A 15,414-nucleotide genomic window follows, 5' to 3' on the forward strand; every position below is an offset into this window, starting at 1 on the left:
AATCTACTGTAGTCAAATGAGGATTATTTTTACAAGCTATGAAATCTGAAATGACAGCTTAAAAAATGGACTCTGTTTTAGTTCAGCTGAATTTTCCATCTTGGGAATTACCTGCTCAACAATAGACGCCAGGCGCCCCAGGGCCAGGCCACATTCATCCCCTCGGGTCACCACGGCACTTCCGAGTTTCACCACAATTCTCTTTGCATGCTTCAGCTCACTGCGGTGGGCAAAAGACTTGCCATGTGTACGACTGAGGGGCACAGTGATAAAGGGGATGTTGCTCCAAGAACGAACATGTCTGATGGCTGAGGGCTGAACATGACCTGCAGAACCCAAACAAAGTCAAACGCAAGAAAAAAAGAGAGAAATACATGATATACTTTCTCATTGAAAATATGCATGCAAAATAGTAACCAGTTCAGCCACCAAAAAATAGTTTTACCATTCTCAACTGAAGAAAACCAGTATATCAAAAGCCACATCAAGCATGTTTTAGTCCAGTATTGTGTGGAGTTTGTATCCAGTACACAGGTACACTCCAATATTGCTGGTCAAGAATTTATACAAAATCTTTCCTGAAGACATGTTGGCAAAATGTATTAAAAACCTTAAAAATATTCACATCTTTGATTCAGCAATTTCACATTCAGGAAATTTAATCTAAGGAACTAATCAGAGATAGAGACAAAGAAATTAATCAGCAGGCTATTCATCAGCATTATTTATAATAGGAAAAATCAGAAGCAGAGTAAATGTTCAAAAACAGGCAGGAAGATTTAATATTTTTAGAATTTTTAATAATATGGGGAAATGGTCATGATATGTTGTTTCACATGCATTTCTAAATGCATACAAAAAGGTAAATAAATAAAAATATTAATCTCATTTTATCTCATGATGATATTATGGGTGACTTATTTTTCTTTATTCTTATCTATGTTTTCCAAACTTAGGCAGCAAAAATGTATTGCTTTCATAACCAGAAAAATATGTGTGCTTTTAAAGAAACCACACTGCTATAAAAGTCTGATTAGCTAAGACAATATAAAGTAACTGGTATAAGTAATAAAAAATCATAACTAATCTCCCTATAAATTTTCTCTCAAACATGGCAGCAAGAATTCAGATAGCTGTAACAAAGATAAAAGAAACTGGATAGCTTTCTGAAGGAAAAATAATGTTGGAGTCAGATCCTTCTTTGTATCCCTGTGGACATCTGCCCCTAATCAATTCTTTCCTGATTCTTCTTGTAACACTGAACAAGATTTCTAAGAAACCAAACAAAAACAAACAAATAAATAACCCCAAAAAGAATCCTCACCACAACAAAACAAAAAACTTGATTAAAAAGCTGAAAGTAAGTCACACCTGAACATCAGGCACTGAACCTCCTTATCACTTCTCGTGAATCCAACTTCCTGCTGACTGCCTTCTCTCACAGTTTTCTACCTATCACCACAGACCTTAATAAATACTGGAATGAGTTACTAAAGTAATCATTCTGAACCACCTTTCAGACTATTCTTCTATAATTCTATTATTACAGTAACCTCCTTCACTTGAATCAACTATTCTCACCTCCCTTTATATTTACAGATTTCTCAGAATTTCTCTACCCAGTGCCTCTATCTCCCGACCACTGACTCCTCTAACTGTAACTGAGCGTCCGCTGTCTCTGTCTACACTACAAAAATTAGGGTAAAGCAGGCAGATCCCTATTCTCATGGACCAGAAGATCACTGTGTGTTCTCCTCCCTCTCTACCTCCTTCACACACAAACCTGAGAAAGAACATTTTAAATGAAGTCATAAAGAGTCTTTTCTCTCCTCTCTTAAATAACCATTTCTTTAAGTGACAATGTTTCAGATCTGTGGAGATTAAACAAAGACGATATGGTCTTTTTTCACAACAGACTTGCAATCTGGTTTCCAGCAGACAGCTGCACAGTAAGCCCATCACCTGGGATAGAACTGGAGCTTGACACCCTTGCTAGACCTGTTCCTGGTGAGGGGGTCCTAGGAACCAAAGGACCGGTGTGTTGTGGGGGCTGTTCCCTGGACAGCTCTTTCTTCATCAGGTTCATTGATATAGGTACCCTGGCCTAATCTTTAAGGATACTATCTTAAGCAATATACACACCTAAGTCTAAGCATAAAAGCTGTATACCTAATAGTTTTGGCCCCACTGACCTGATGGAGGAAGGGGTGTAGAGGGAGAGACTTACTCTCCTGGAGTTTGGACCTATGATCGTCAGTGGCTGTATGCAGCGCTCAGAGCTGTACCCGTGCAGCATGCATCTCTCTTAATGGCTTTCAAGGCCCGGTGGCCACTTTTCTCTCCTGTGCATTGTAGCACATGTCCTGGCCTAGAAAAGTGCTGCGCATGGGTGGGGCAATCTGAGAGGGCACCTCAGGGACACAGGTAGTGGCAAGCAGGTGAGTCCTAGCAGGCCAGGTTAGCATGAATGAAACTCCTGATCCACAGTCTGTATCAGCAGAAGAGGGTGGCATGGCTTGGTGCCAGGCAGTCAAGGGTCACTCTGGCGACAGGCAACTGGGTCACAGCACATCAAGTTTAAGGAAAGGTTCGAGAAGAGGCCACATCTATGAACAAGGTTTTAAGCAAATAAAAGCTCAGTCACATCTAGTGGGCTCCGCACCAAGGAGCATTCTATGGGGCCCAGGGCTTTCCCAGGTTTCCTATTCTGTGACAATGTGACAATGCTGTCACCCTTCTAGATTGACTCTATCTTCCTTGAGGGCATTTTTTACGTTCTGCAGTGTATTATACTTTTTGGGGTTCAAACGAAGAACTGAGAAGGCCTTGATTAGTTAGGAAAAATCCACGGCTTCTGAATAGGTAATCTCTTCCCATCTTCTAAGGACCTTTAGGCCCCAAGTCTCAAAGAAAAGCCATCTACTCCTGTTAAGGATGAAGGGATACCAAGGTACATATGTACACACATGTGCTGGGGGGAGGGGTTGCCCATATTCATCGAAAGTGCCACGAGTCACACTTCAAGGGAGAAGCCCTTTAGCTTTTCAGCCTCAGAGTCCTAATACTCAGTAATGAAGCTGTATTTCAGGCCTGAACAGGAAGGGACCTGGAGATGGTTTCTATCTCCCTTCCTGCCCTTCCACTTCCCTCTGTTTGTATCTATATGCTTTCTCATTTGCCTTTTCTCTTGTTTGCTCTTCTGCTCATCATGGTCAGTGAACATGGGGCTCCAGAAATAACTGAATACAAAGAAAAATCTAGGGATAAGATTACAAAGTGTCTCCTGTGAATGAGTCTAATAAGAATAAACAATAATATCAACAATAAAAACCCTAAAGTGAATACTATATAGCAGGAACTGTGTTAAAACTATTCCTACACCTTATACAGAGGCACAGGAAATATGAAGGGAGTGTCTGACTCTGGAGTCAGACTTTCTGGGTTGGAATCTCAACTCCTTCACTTACTTGCTGTTACCTCATTTTCCTCATAAGGTTTTTGTGGAGGATGAAATGAGTTAATGCATGAACAGGGACTGGCACAAAGTAAACACTTAATAAATATTAGGTGGTATATAAAAATGTGTTAGCTATGACTATCATCATCTTTGTGAATTCTCATGAGTTAAGACTCAGAAGTTAGGTATTGCTATGCGTTAGTTTTTATTATTTAGTTCAGTTCAGTCGCTCAGTTATGTCCAATTCTTTGCGACCGCATGGACTGCAGCACGCCAGTCCATCACCAACTCCCGGAGTTTACTCAAACTCATGCCCATTGAATTGGTGATGCCATCCAACCATCTCATCCTCTGTCGTCCCCTTCTCCTCCCGCCTTCAATCTTAGCCTCATTTTATACATAAGGAAGCCGCGGCTCAGAGAAGTTGAATAACTTATCAGCATTATCAGACTGCAAAAACGGCCACAATACTTGAAGCTGTTCCCATCCACAGGTGGAATCTATTTTCTCCTCTCCTGGCCCTCTGACTTGCTTTGACCAATACAGTGCAGCAGAGCCCGCACTGTATAAACAAGCCTAGCTGTTTACAACACTGTATACAAGCCTGTTTTAACTTCGATGAGATCCAATTTATCAGTTTTTCATTTTATGGGCTGTACATGTGTGCTAAGTCTCTATAGTCATGACCTACCGTTTTCTAAAAGCCTGTTTAAAACACTATATACAAGCCTAGCTCTGTATAAACTCTGAGCTTAGGTCACAGAGACCTTGTTACTCCCAAGCCTGCTGTTCTTGGGAAGCACCATGTGAAGAAGCCATGGATAGCCTGCTGTAGGATGGGAGACCATGTGGAACAGAGATGGTCTGTCACCCCAGGAGACTCCCCACTGGCCTTCAACAATCAACCCTGACCTGGGCCAAAGTTGAGAGCTGACAAGGACATGGAACCACTGTGTAGCTGAGCCTGATCCAAAATGCCAGCTCATGGAATTATGACCTAAATCCATAGCTGTGGTCACTAAGTAAGTAGCAGAGGTAGTTTTCAAACATAGGGAGCCTAGTTTCAGACCCTCAGCTTTTAAACTTTACACTCTTCTTTGCATGAAAGCTTCCCTTGTGGCTCAGACAGTAAAGAATCTGCCTGCAATGTGGGAGATACAAGTTTGATCCCTAGGTCAGGAAGATCCCTTGGAGAAAGAAACAGCAAACCACTCCAGTGTTCCTGCCTAGAGAATTCCATGGACAGAGGAGCCTGGCAGGCTACAGCCCATGGGGTTGCAAAGAGTTGGACATGACTGAGCAACTATACTTGCATGAATGGGAAACAGATTTTTCCAATGGTGATAAGCTTGATTAGCTGGTAAGCAAGTCCTCTCGCAGAAAGGTTTTGAGATTTGTTGATAACATTTAGGTGTTATCAAGGAGACAGGTAATTCAATATATCATAAACAGCCTTTGTAACTAGACCTCTATAAGCAAAAAAAAAAAAAAAAGAATCTTGACCTAACTATCACACCTTATACAAATTTTAATTCAAAATGGATCATGGGACTTCAATGTAAGCACAAAACTTTTAGGGAAAAAAACACAGAAGAAAATCTTCAAGATCTAAGGCTATAAAAGAGTTCTCAGATTTGAGCTCACATGTACAATCCATGGGCTTCCCAGGTGGCGCAAGTAGTAAAGAAAGAATCCGCCTACCAACACAGGAGATCCCAGTGACTCGGGTTCGATCCCTGGGTCAGGAAGATCCCCTGGAGGAGGGTATAGCAACCCACTCCAGTATTCTTGCGTGGAGAATCCCACGGACAGAGGAACCTGGTGGGCTACAGTCCATGGGGTAAAAAACAGTAGGTCACAACTATAGGGACTTAGCACACACATACAATCCATAAAATGAAAAACTGATAAATTGGATCTCATCAAAGTTAAAAAAACAAAAATCACTTTCCTCTATGAAAGACCCTGTTAAGGGACTTAAATGGCAAGCCACAAACTGGGAGAAAATATTTTCAAAGCACAAATCCAACCAAGGACTAGTATCTAGCAGACGTTAAAAAACTCAAAGTTCAACAGTAGAAAACCAAACAATCCAATTAAAAACGACATTTCACAATGAGGATATTCAGACGGCAAATGAGCACATGAAAAGATGTTCAATCTCATCAGCCAACAGGGAAAAGGAAAACCACAGCGAGATATCATTATGTATCTATCAAAATGGATAACTAAAAGAGTGGCAACATCAGATGCTGTTGAGGATGAGGAGAAAGTAGATCACTCATACACTGCTGGTGTGAACGTAAAATGGTACAGCCACTGCAAAAACAGTTTGCCAATTTCTTATGAAACTAACTACCACATTGCACTGAGCAGCTTCAACTGCAAGCAACAAATTCTGGTAAATTCTCTTTTCATTTCCATTCTGTTATGAATATTTTCTAATTTTCCTTCTTTTTTTAAAAATGTTTTTAACTGAGACAGACCTAAAATCACAGCTTCTGGAAGAACCATTTGTTCTTGCCGGTCTTGTATCTCTCCTCATACTTGACCTTGGCTTCTCGTCGGGCCTTGCGTTTGAGAGCAGGGTCTCTGAAGACATCCTTGTTGACAACAGTTTTGTCCAAGGGGATATCCACAGAGTACCTTGGGGGCATGAGGTGATTATAATTATAAACTTTCACAAAAGACTTGATCTTTGAACTCTTGGCAATTTTCTTCTTGCCCATGGCAGCTGTCATTTTGCGTGGATAGCGATCAATTCCAGCCACCAGACCACGGCTGTAGGGTCGGTCTGAGGTGCCATCATCAGTGTTCTTCACGATGACCGCTTTGCGTCTGGAGTAGTGACTGGCCAGGACCAGCACCACCTTTCCGGGTTTCATGAACTTACCCATTTCAGCAGCTACCACTCGAGACTAAAGCAGAAAGGGTCCAATTTTCCTTCTTATGGCTTAGATATACCCATCATTTAAAAGTGAACATTTAATTTCCAAATACACGGGGTTTTTAAAGTATCTTTAATATTAATTTCTCATTTTGATACTAATTTCTCACTTAAATGTTTTCTTCTCTGCAATCATCCTCTGTGTTTTTTCAGTCTTCTAGCTTTATTGAGGCTTTCAATGGCTTTCAGTGTGATCTCTTTTGTCACACTTCATTTGAAAATATGTGAGTTATTTTCAAATATCTTTTGATATTGATTTCTAACAGAATTCCACAGAGATAAGAGAACAGACTCTGTATGATTTAAATACCTTTAGACTATGAACTTTTTGCACCTTGTTTTATATTCCTGGATATCTTCCAGTGTCTCCTAGTTATAGTCTATGGAAACTTGAACATGATTTGTATCCTACTATTCTGTGAAAATTGTGTAAATGTTAATTATGTTGAATTCATTCATGGTGCTTTTCAGGTGTACCATATCCTTCTACTTTTCTGTATATTCACTCTATTAATTTTTAAGAGTGATACTGAAATTCCAACTAAAAATTTATCTACTTAAAAAAATTTTTAAATATAATGGAACTACAAGTAACTTTGTTCTATATTTTCCAAGTCTCCTGTAAATGTGTTAAGCATACTTTCTTTTTTTTTTTAATTAATTTATTATTTATTTGGCTGTGCTGGGGTTTTAGTGGTGGCACCCAGGAATCTTCAATCTTCACTACGGCTCGAGGGATCGTGGCATATGGGATCTAGTTCCCTGGGCAGGGATGGAACCCGGGCCCTCTGCTTGGGGAGCGTGGAGCCTTTGCCTCTGGACCATCAGGGAAGTCCCTAAGCATACTTTCATAATTTAAAAAAGAGAGAGAAAAAAATTAACTACCACATGCAACCAACACACAACCCGGAAACTGAACTATTGGACATTTATGCCAAATAACCACAACTATATTCACACAAAATCCTGTACACAAATGTTCACAGCAGTCTTATTCACCACAGACCAAAAAAGTAACCAGATGTCCTTCAATGATGAATGGTTACACTAACTGTGGCACCCCCATACCACTAAATACTACTCAGTCATAAAAATAAACAAAGTGATACAGACAATAAGAATCTCCAGAGATTTATGCTGAGTAAAAAAGGTCACCCCCAAAGGTCAGATACTGTATGATTTCATTTACATAACATTTACAAATTATAAAAATGGAGAACAGATTATAGGCTGTCAAGGGTTAGGGACAGGAAGCAGGATGGTTAGATAAGAGAAACTGAAGGATTCCATAGTGATGGAAATCTTAACCCGCTTCTGTCCACATTGATACCCTGGTTGAGACACCGGGATAACTAGGTATAAGTGCTCTCTTTGTATTTGTTCTTAAAGCTGCAAGTGAATCTATAATTAACTCAAAATTAAACACTTCATTACAAAAAAGGGAATGAACAATAATAGCCTGCAAAAAATCTGGGGGGATTAAATAAAAGTAATATTTTATCTTTAAAAATCTTTTTAAATTTTGAGGGTTTTTTTTTTTTACATAGCAGAAGCTGTAAAATTAATGTACACAACTTCATGAGTTTGCAGGTAAGTATACACTTGTGAAACCAGTGCCATAATCTATGCCATAACCTGTCTATCCCCTCCAAAAACTTTACATTATTGGTAAATACAAACACAGCATTTCAGCAGTATGCTGCTTCCCTGCTTATTGCCTTTGTCCAATTCTGCCAAATAAGTTTTTTTCCTCTTTAAAACTTTGTTTTCAAACACACTTGGACCAAACCTCCCACATACTTATGTTTCCTAGGATACCTACGAGATCTGGAGAGTATTGTGGGCTGGACCCAGGGCAGGAGACGCTGGGTGAAGGACTGGGACCCAGAGCGGCAGACTTGACTCAACATGCTGTGAGGTGGTCACTGACCAAGGTACCTGCAGAATTCATTTTTAAAAAATAAATAATCAAAATACTAGACAGTTCATTTTACTTTCATCCACCTCCCCACACCGAGAGTAAAAACTTGACTCTCCTGATCCAAACTCTTCTATATTAGAGGAACTCCTACCTCTTCTACATACAGAAAACAGAGAAAAACAAACGGCTCCTCCCCCAAGCTCTGACTCTATTCTTCCTTGCTTAGGACCATCTTAAGTTTTTTTTTCTGTTTGTTTTTAATAAATTTATTTCTATTTTTTGGCTGCACTAGGTCTTCACTGCTGTGCATGGGCTTTCTCTAGTCGTGGCGAGTGGGGGTTACTCTTCATTGCAGTGCAAAGACTACTCATTGTGGTGGCTTCTCCTGTTCGGGAGAGTGGGTTCCAGGCATGCAGGCTGCGTTAGTTGCGGTGGCTTCTCCTGTTCGGGAGAGTGGGTTCCAGGCACGCAGGCTGCATTAGTTGTGGCATGTAGGCTCAGCAGTTGTGGTGCACAAACTTAGATGCTTCGAGGCAGGAGGGATCTTCTTGGACCAGGGATCAAACCCATGTTCCCTGCATTGGCAGGTGAATTCTTAACTACTAGACCACCAGGGAAGTCCCAGGGCCATCTTAGTTTTTATAGAAAAAAATAGGAACTAAGTATTATGAATATTTTGAGTGACAAAAAACATCTTCAAGGTATAATGTTTATCTACTGATATTAAATCTTCACTACAATTTCTACACCATTAGGGAGTGTTCAACCAATCAAAAACAGATTCCACATTCCATAAGCAGCCACCTCCACCTTCCTTCTCTCATCTCCCAAAAGAAGTCTGAAAACCACATATTTGAAGTATCAGCTTGATCCCTGCTGACACAAGGAGAGGGAGGAAAGGTCAGAGATGGCGGCTTTGTCTTTCTTCTTGCTATCCAGAAGAGTCCAAAGCATACTCTTCAATCCCTGGGAGGGAGTGGCAACACCTGAAAATGGCTGGCATTTGGAACGACCCTGGGTACACCTCATGGAGGATGAACACACAGCTAGTTTTCAGACCTGGGTTGTGGCCATTTTGCCACTGCAGGTCAAACTTAAGATTTTAGAAAAAGAATAGTTTTTTTCATAAAAAGGCAGGAGGCTTCTTCCTATGTGTGTGTATATTAATATATAAATATACTCACACAGAGAGACTATGCCATTCATTATTGCAGCTCTTACACTACAGGGACATGGTTTTCATGAGATAAGAAAAATCCTTCATCTTGCTTCTGGGCCTCCTTTTAACTTCTGCTCTACGCATTAACAGATATATTCCAACTGTCTTACACATGCCTCACGGTGTTTAAACATGCCTAAAAAGACTAGCATTTTGCCCGAAAGTGAAGAGAAACAAGGAATGGTTAATGCTCTTCAATTTATACTGCACAAAGGTATAAAAAGGAGAAGAGACTGGCAGGATACATCTGTCTTACAAAATACGGCATCTGCATAAGCAAGAGAAAGTGGTAAGTGCTGTCTTTGTTGACTTCAGTGTTTGTGACAGTAAGGAAGGTTCCAAGAGAAAATTATTTGCATAATACTGAAGCATGCTATGAGGCCATGATCTATGTTTGCTGCTTATACAAATTCCTTCTGAAATTGCTGCTAAACAATTATTTATACATGAATTCACCCAAATAATTCTAGAAGAGCCAAAAGGGTAAAACAATCAAATAATGACCCTAAAATTCTAATTCCATCACCTTCACAAACTTTCCCCAGCAACTCTAGCATTCAAAGTTGGATATATTCCTACAGGTTAGTTTCCAACTGGTTCGTGCCATTGTTGACTTTCCCAAAAGGATTATAAACTTCCTACTGAAGGCATGGTAAACATGGGAAACAATCAAGCTTTGCGCTCGCTAGCTGTATGCCTTGCAATCTTTTAAAGTCTCAGTCTCCTCATCTGTAAACCAGGGACAATAACAATAAGGACCTCGTGGAATTATTTTGAGAGAATGTAGTAACTGCATTCCAAGAATGCAATGCCTGGATACAAGAGATGCTCAATAAACATCTACTCTCATCCATCTGTCTTTTAGGCACTAATGTTATTATATCTTACAACCACTTTCTTCCTTATTTCTTTCAGGACCTGTCACTGGAACAAAGAATTTCATAGCCTCTGATGGGCAGACATAGTCACAAATTATACTTATTGACTATTTCTCTCTCTCTTATCTATGAAAAACCAAGAAAGCTCTGAATGTTTAAGGTCAGTCAGTTATCACGTTGAAGATTGATGTAGAAACCAGGCCTCCTGGCCTCTCCCATCACCTCTGCCTGACCCCGCCCTCACTGCAAAGGATAGTTCATCCTCCCAGAATTTATTATGCCCTCGTAAAATAGATAGCTAATCTCAGGGAGCAAAGGGTATGTGTGTCTGTCTAGACCCCGTGTAATCAAATGAAAAGTTCCCATGTTTTGACTCAGGACATTTCTCAAGTACTTCTTTACAGGTTCCGAACAGATAGTCCTTATCTTACTTACTTGAATAGAGAACTGAACTTTAGTCTCAGCAAACTAAATACAGAAATACAAGCTTCCTATATGGTTCACCAGTTAAAGACAAAGCCCCAATGATAAACCTCACCTCCTCTAGAGAGGGGAACCGAGACGGGGGAGGGGGATGGATCTGGGTCCGCCCAGCCCTGATGAGCCACGGAAAGAATTATCCACAGACCTCCTGCCACACTGCAAAAGGCAGTCGTGAGCGAGCTCTCCTGCTGCGGGGTCGAGGGGGCAGGGGCGGGGGAGGTTTTCAAGAGGGGATCACGAAGGCCCAGGCAGGCCGCGCGGGACTGCACACATAGGCCCCTGACAGCTGTGTGGACAGTTACAAACACGGCGAAACCCCACCACTCAAGCAGGTGCACTTGAAGCTGGTTCCGGGATCCCGGGCCGAGAAGGCATCAGGCACTGGGTCTTCAAGCCTCCATATGGATCAGTTTCTGCATCTGGGTGTATCCGAGGGGGTCGGGGAGTTCGAGTGCGCACAGCCCCCGCAGCCCTCGGGCCTCCGCGCGCCGGCGGCGTGTGGCGATGCAGCGCGCTCTGGGAGGCCCAGCCCGCCGCCATCCCTCTGCGCCCACACCCACTTACGGGTCCGACCCCCATCACTCTGCTCCCGCTCAGGCCGCGCGGACCTGCAGTCCCCACGGTCGCCCGTGACCTGGTGCGCACCCCTTCCCTTGCCTCAGCCCGGGTGCCGCCTCCGCCCTCACGCAGGCTCCGGCGCCTCGCCATCCCCGCCACCGTCCCCGTCATCCTTGTGGCCCGCTCATACCTGCCTCGCCTCAGCCGCTGGGCCCCACCACCCGGCCCGCACTCCACGCCACGCGTCTCTCGGGCCGGCTTACTCCCCTTTTTCTTCCGTCCACGTCCCGCAAGATGACGTTACGTCAGCAGCGCTGGAGTAAACCCAGGCCGCAAGGACTCCGCTGTTGACGCGAGGCGGCTGGCTGACCCCGAGCTGCGCTGCGGCAATGGCGTAGGTGCGTTTGGAGAATCGGGCCCGCGCTCCACGTGGCGAGCCCCGCCCGCTGAGGCCCGCAGACGCCAGGGGGCGGAGCTCGAGTACTCTGTGTGAACGTCCGCGTCCCAGCGGCAGACCCGGACAGGGGCCACGGAGAGTCGCCCCTCGGACCTTCCCCGGGAGGCAGAAAGGACGCCTGGATTCCTCAGCTGCTGGTAGATCCCATACGATGTGTTTGCCAGTATTGATCATTGTATCTCAGCCACACCTCGGAAATAGATTGGATCAGTTTGCACGTATTTGAGGATCCCGCACTCCAGGCAAACAACTAATGCTGTTAAAATGGAAATATTTTGACAGAGATTAAATGATTTGCCCCCTAGTCGCCTTGAGCTTCCCTCAGGGGTCCCAGCCCAACTGTTGTTTAGCAAGGGCATTGGTGAGGCTACTGTATTCTAAAATAGTAGTATTTAATCTCTGACAGTTGGATTCACCCTTAAAGTTAGAGTTCGGACTCTGTCCTTTTCTACTTGCAGTGTTTTCCTCAAAGGGCATGTTTCTTCATAGACAGGCCTAGACGTATCGCCGGGCACGTAGGTGGTTGGGGTTGCAAGAACACTTTGGTGGAGGTTTGTTAGGAAGGCATCTTGCCCCTTGTGGGGTAGTTCCTGAGAACAATGCTGAGCCTATTCCTCGTTCATTAAACTTCGGCTACTTTGTGGCAGGCATTCCCTAGGTTCGGAGGAAAACATGGTCACCTTATGGGAGAGACAGACCTGTGAGCAAATGGTTACACTATTTGATTAATGTTAGAGGAGCCGTGTCTGGGGATTCAGGCAAGTCTGAAAAGAGTAGACATTCGAATTGGGGGAAGCGGGGAGCAGGATCGCAGGAGGAAGAGGGAATGGAATGTCTGGAGGCAGGAGACGCCTTGTGAGGAGAGGCTACATGTGGGACGTGACAGGAGAGGTGTTTGGGGGAGGGGGGAGAAGGGGCTTGTAAAATTTTTGTGACAGGCCAAAGAATTTGAATCTTTTCATCCTCAAAGTTAGAGAACCCTGACTTTCAAAGTACTGGAGTGACATGATCAGCTCTGTGTGTCTGAAATCAGTAGAGAGGGGTTTAAGCTGGGAGCTCACTTAGCCTATTGCAAAGGCCCAAGTAAGAAATGATGGCTGGGGAAAAGGCTCCAGCAGCAGACAGGGAGCATAAAGGAGGGAGAGCTGACTTTGTTCACTACTTGGAAGAGGGAGAATGAGAGACAAGGAGGTGGTTGTTGCTGTTCAGTCGCTGAGTTGTGTCTGACTCTTTGTGGCCCCATGGACTGCAGCAAGCCAGGCTTCCTTGTCCTTCACCATCTCCCTGAGTTTGCTCAAACTCATGTCCATTGAGTTGGTGATGCCATCCAACCATCTCGTTCACTGTCATCTCCTTCTCCTCCTGCCTTCAATCTTTCCCAGCATGGGGGTCTTTTCCAATGAGTTGGCTCTTTGCATCAGGTGTCCAAAGTATCAGAGCTTCAGCTTCAGTCCATCCAATGAATATTCAGGGTTTATTTCCTCTAGGATTGACTGGTTTGATCTCCTTGCTGTCCAAGGGACTCTCAAGAGTCTTCTCCAACACCACAGTTCGAAAGGATCAATTCTTCAGTGCTTCTTTATGGTCCAACTCTCACATCTGTACATGACTACTGGAAAAACCATAGCTTTGACTATATGGACCTTTGTTGGCAAAGTGATGTCTCTGTCTGTGTTTGTCATAGCTTTTCTTCCAAGGAGCAAGTGTCTTTTAATTTCATGGCTGCAGTCACCATCTGCAGTGATTTTGGACCCCAAGAAAATAAAGTCTGTCATTGCTTCCACTCTTTCCTCCATTTATTTGCCATGAAGTAATGGGACCATATGCCATGATCTTTTTGAATGCTGAATTTCAGGCCAGTTTTTTCACTCTCCTCTTTCACCTTCATCAAGAGGCTCTTTAGTTCCTCTTCGCTTTCTGCCATAAGGGTGATATCATCTACCTATCTGAGATTGTTGATTGCAAATCTGGTGGTGCTACAACATTTAGGAAATAGATGAGGGGAGTAGTTCTTTTGGGTGAAGGATGAAAACACCAAACGTGTTAAGTTTTGAGCACTTTGGATTTAAAGTAGAAGAAACAAAAGAAATAAAACTGCCCTCCAGAAGTTTCAGTGGGTACTTCAGCTTTTAAGAGTCTCACTATGAACTTAGAACAAAATAGGTATCTGCAGGTATAGCTAAAGCCACTAGGGACAGAGGCTTTCTCCACTCAGGAAGTTCTGTTCTTAATGTGTCCTGATGGTTTAGACAGTAAAGAATTTGCTTACAATGCAGGAGACTAGGGTTGGATCGCTGGGTCGGGAAGATCCCCTGAAGAAGGGGATGGCTACCCACTCCAGTAATCTTGCATGGATAATCCCATGGACAGAGGAGCCTGGTGGGCTAAAGTCCATGGGGTCGCAAAGAGTCAGGCACCACTGAGTGACTAACATTTTCACTTCAAACCACATATCACCTTAAACAATAATTGTTTGTCTGCCTTTCCTGCTAGAATATAAGCTCCTTAGAGCAGGAAAGTATATTCCTGGCACATAATGGCCAATAAATATTTGATAAATGAATGAATTTAATTTCTTTGGGCCCAGTAATACTGTCCTTGTCTACTTTCTATACTTGCCTATATTCTATATAGTATATTCTGCATATACTAGCCTATAGCATTGCTAAGATCAAATATGAAAATTCTTTAACACTGCCCAAACATTTTGTTTATTTTCATTACTATTTTATTGTTAATATTCTACTCCACCAATAAAGTTGAGTGGGATACGTGACTGTGGATTGGGAAAATCAAATACCAGAATTATAATCATTTGCCTTTTGAAATAAATAAATAAAAATAGTGAATATAAGTTAAAAAAAGAAAAGAAATCAAGAAAAATATTTCAGCCATGGTCTCTTTCCTGCATGTGACTTAAATTAAAAAAAGATTCTCTTTTGATTGGAGGGATTTTTGTCTCAGCAAGTGGAAATATGGCTAGATATGACCAGAAAGTTACATAGGAAGTGGCTTATTTAGAACCCAAGTATAAGAAGGCAGGGTTGAGGACTGCTTCTTCACATGCCAGAGAGTACTAGGTTAAAGCTATCTTAGTCTCATGCTCTTTACTTGTAACAGAAACTTATTCAAACAAAACAATTTACTGGAGAGAGTAGTTTCCAAAAGCAGGAGGTAAAATTGGATCTCTTAAGAGGTGGATACAAGGAACTAGAATCTGGGAACCAAGACTCTCCCCTATCTCTGGGTTTCTTCTTTACATTTATATCTGCACATCTGCCTCTTTTTTTCTCTTTTTAAGATACACTCTTCCCTAGTGAACATTGGTTAAAAATGGCTTCCTCAGCCCTAAAATATCTTCAGTGCCTATTCCCCACTGACTTTTAGGCTTGGTCCCAGTTTCATATTCCTCGAGAGAAAACCTTACTGGCCTAAGTTGCCCCAGGTCTCCCATTTTTGGTCTAGTCAGCTGTGGCAGGGAGAGGAGGGGTCAT

The 15,414-nt window shown here is 42.7% G+C and overlaps 2 protein-coding genes across 3 annotated transcripts in view; both read right to left on the bottom strand.

The window, feature by feature from the left end:
• Positions 1 to 11,886, bottom strand: part of ALDH18A1 (aldehyde dehydrogenase 18 family member A1) — a 41,338-nt gene extending 29,452 nt beyond the window's left edge. For both annotated transcript variants that reach the window (XM_061402916.1, XM_061402915.1), the window contains exons 1-3: positions 11,654 to 11,886; positions 8,227 to 8,342; positions 112 to 326 (exon numbers count right to left, since the gene is read on the bottom strand). In XM_061402916.1, the coding sequence (XP_061258900.1) occupies positions 112 to 326; positions 8,227 to 8,314 (303 nt within the window). In that variant the 5' untranslated portion in view covers positions 8,315 to 8,342; positions 11,654 to 11,886. The remainder of the gene's footprint in view (positions 1 to 111; positions 327 to 8,226; positions 8,343 to 11,653) is intronic.
• On the bottom strand, positions 5,927 to 6,395 carry LOC133239221 (large ribosomal subunit protein eL27-like). Its single transcript, XM_061402925.1, has one exon. The coding sequence runs from the start codon at positions 6,352 to 6,354 to the stop codon at positions 5,950 to 5,952; it is 405 nt and encodes a 134-aa protein (XP_061258909.1). The 5' UTR covers positions 6,355 to 6,395; the 3' UTR covers positions 5,927 to 5,949.
• Positions 11,887 to 15,414: the final 3,528 nt, after the last annotated feature.

This window comes from Bos javanicus, chromosome 26, assembly GCF_032452875.1.
Source record: "Bos javanicus breed banteng chromosome 26, ARS-OSU_banteng_1.0, whole genome shotgun sequence".
NCBI lineage: Eukaryota > Metazoa > Chordata > Mammalia > Artiodactyla > Bovidae > Bos > Bos javanicus.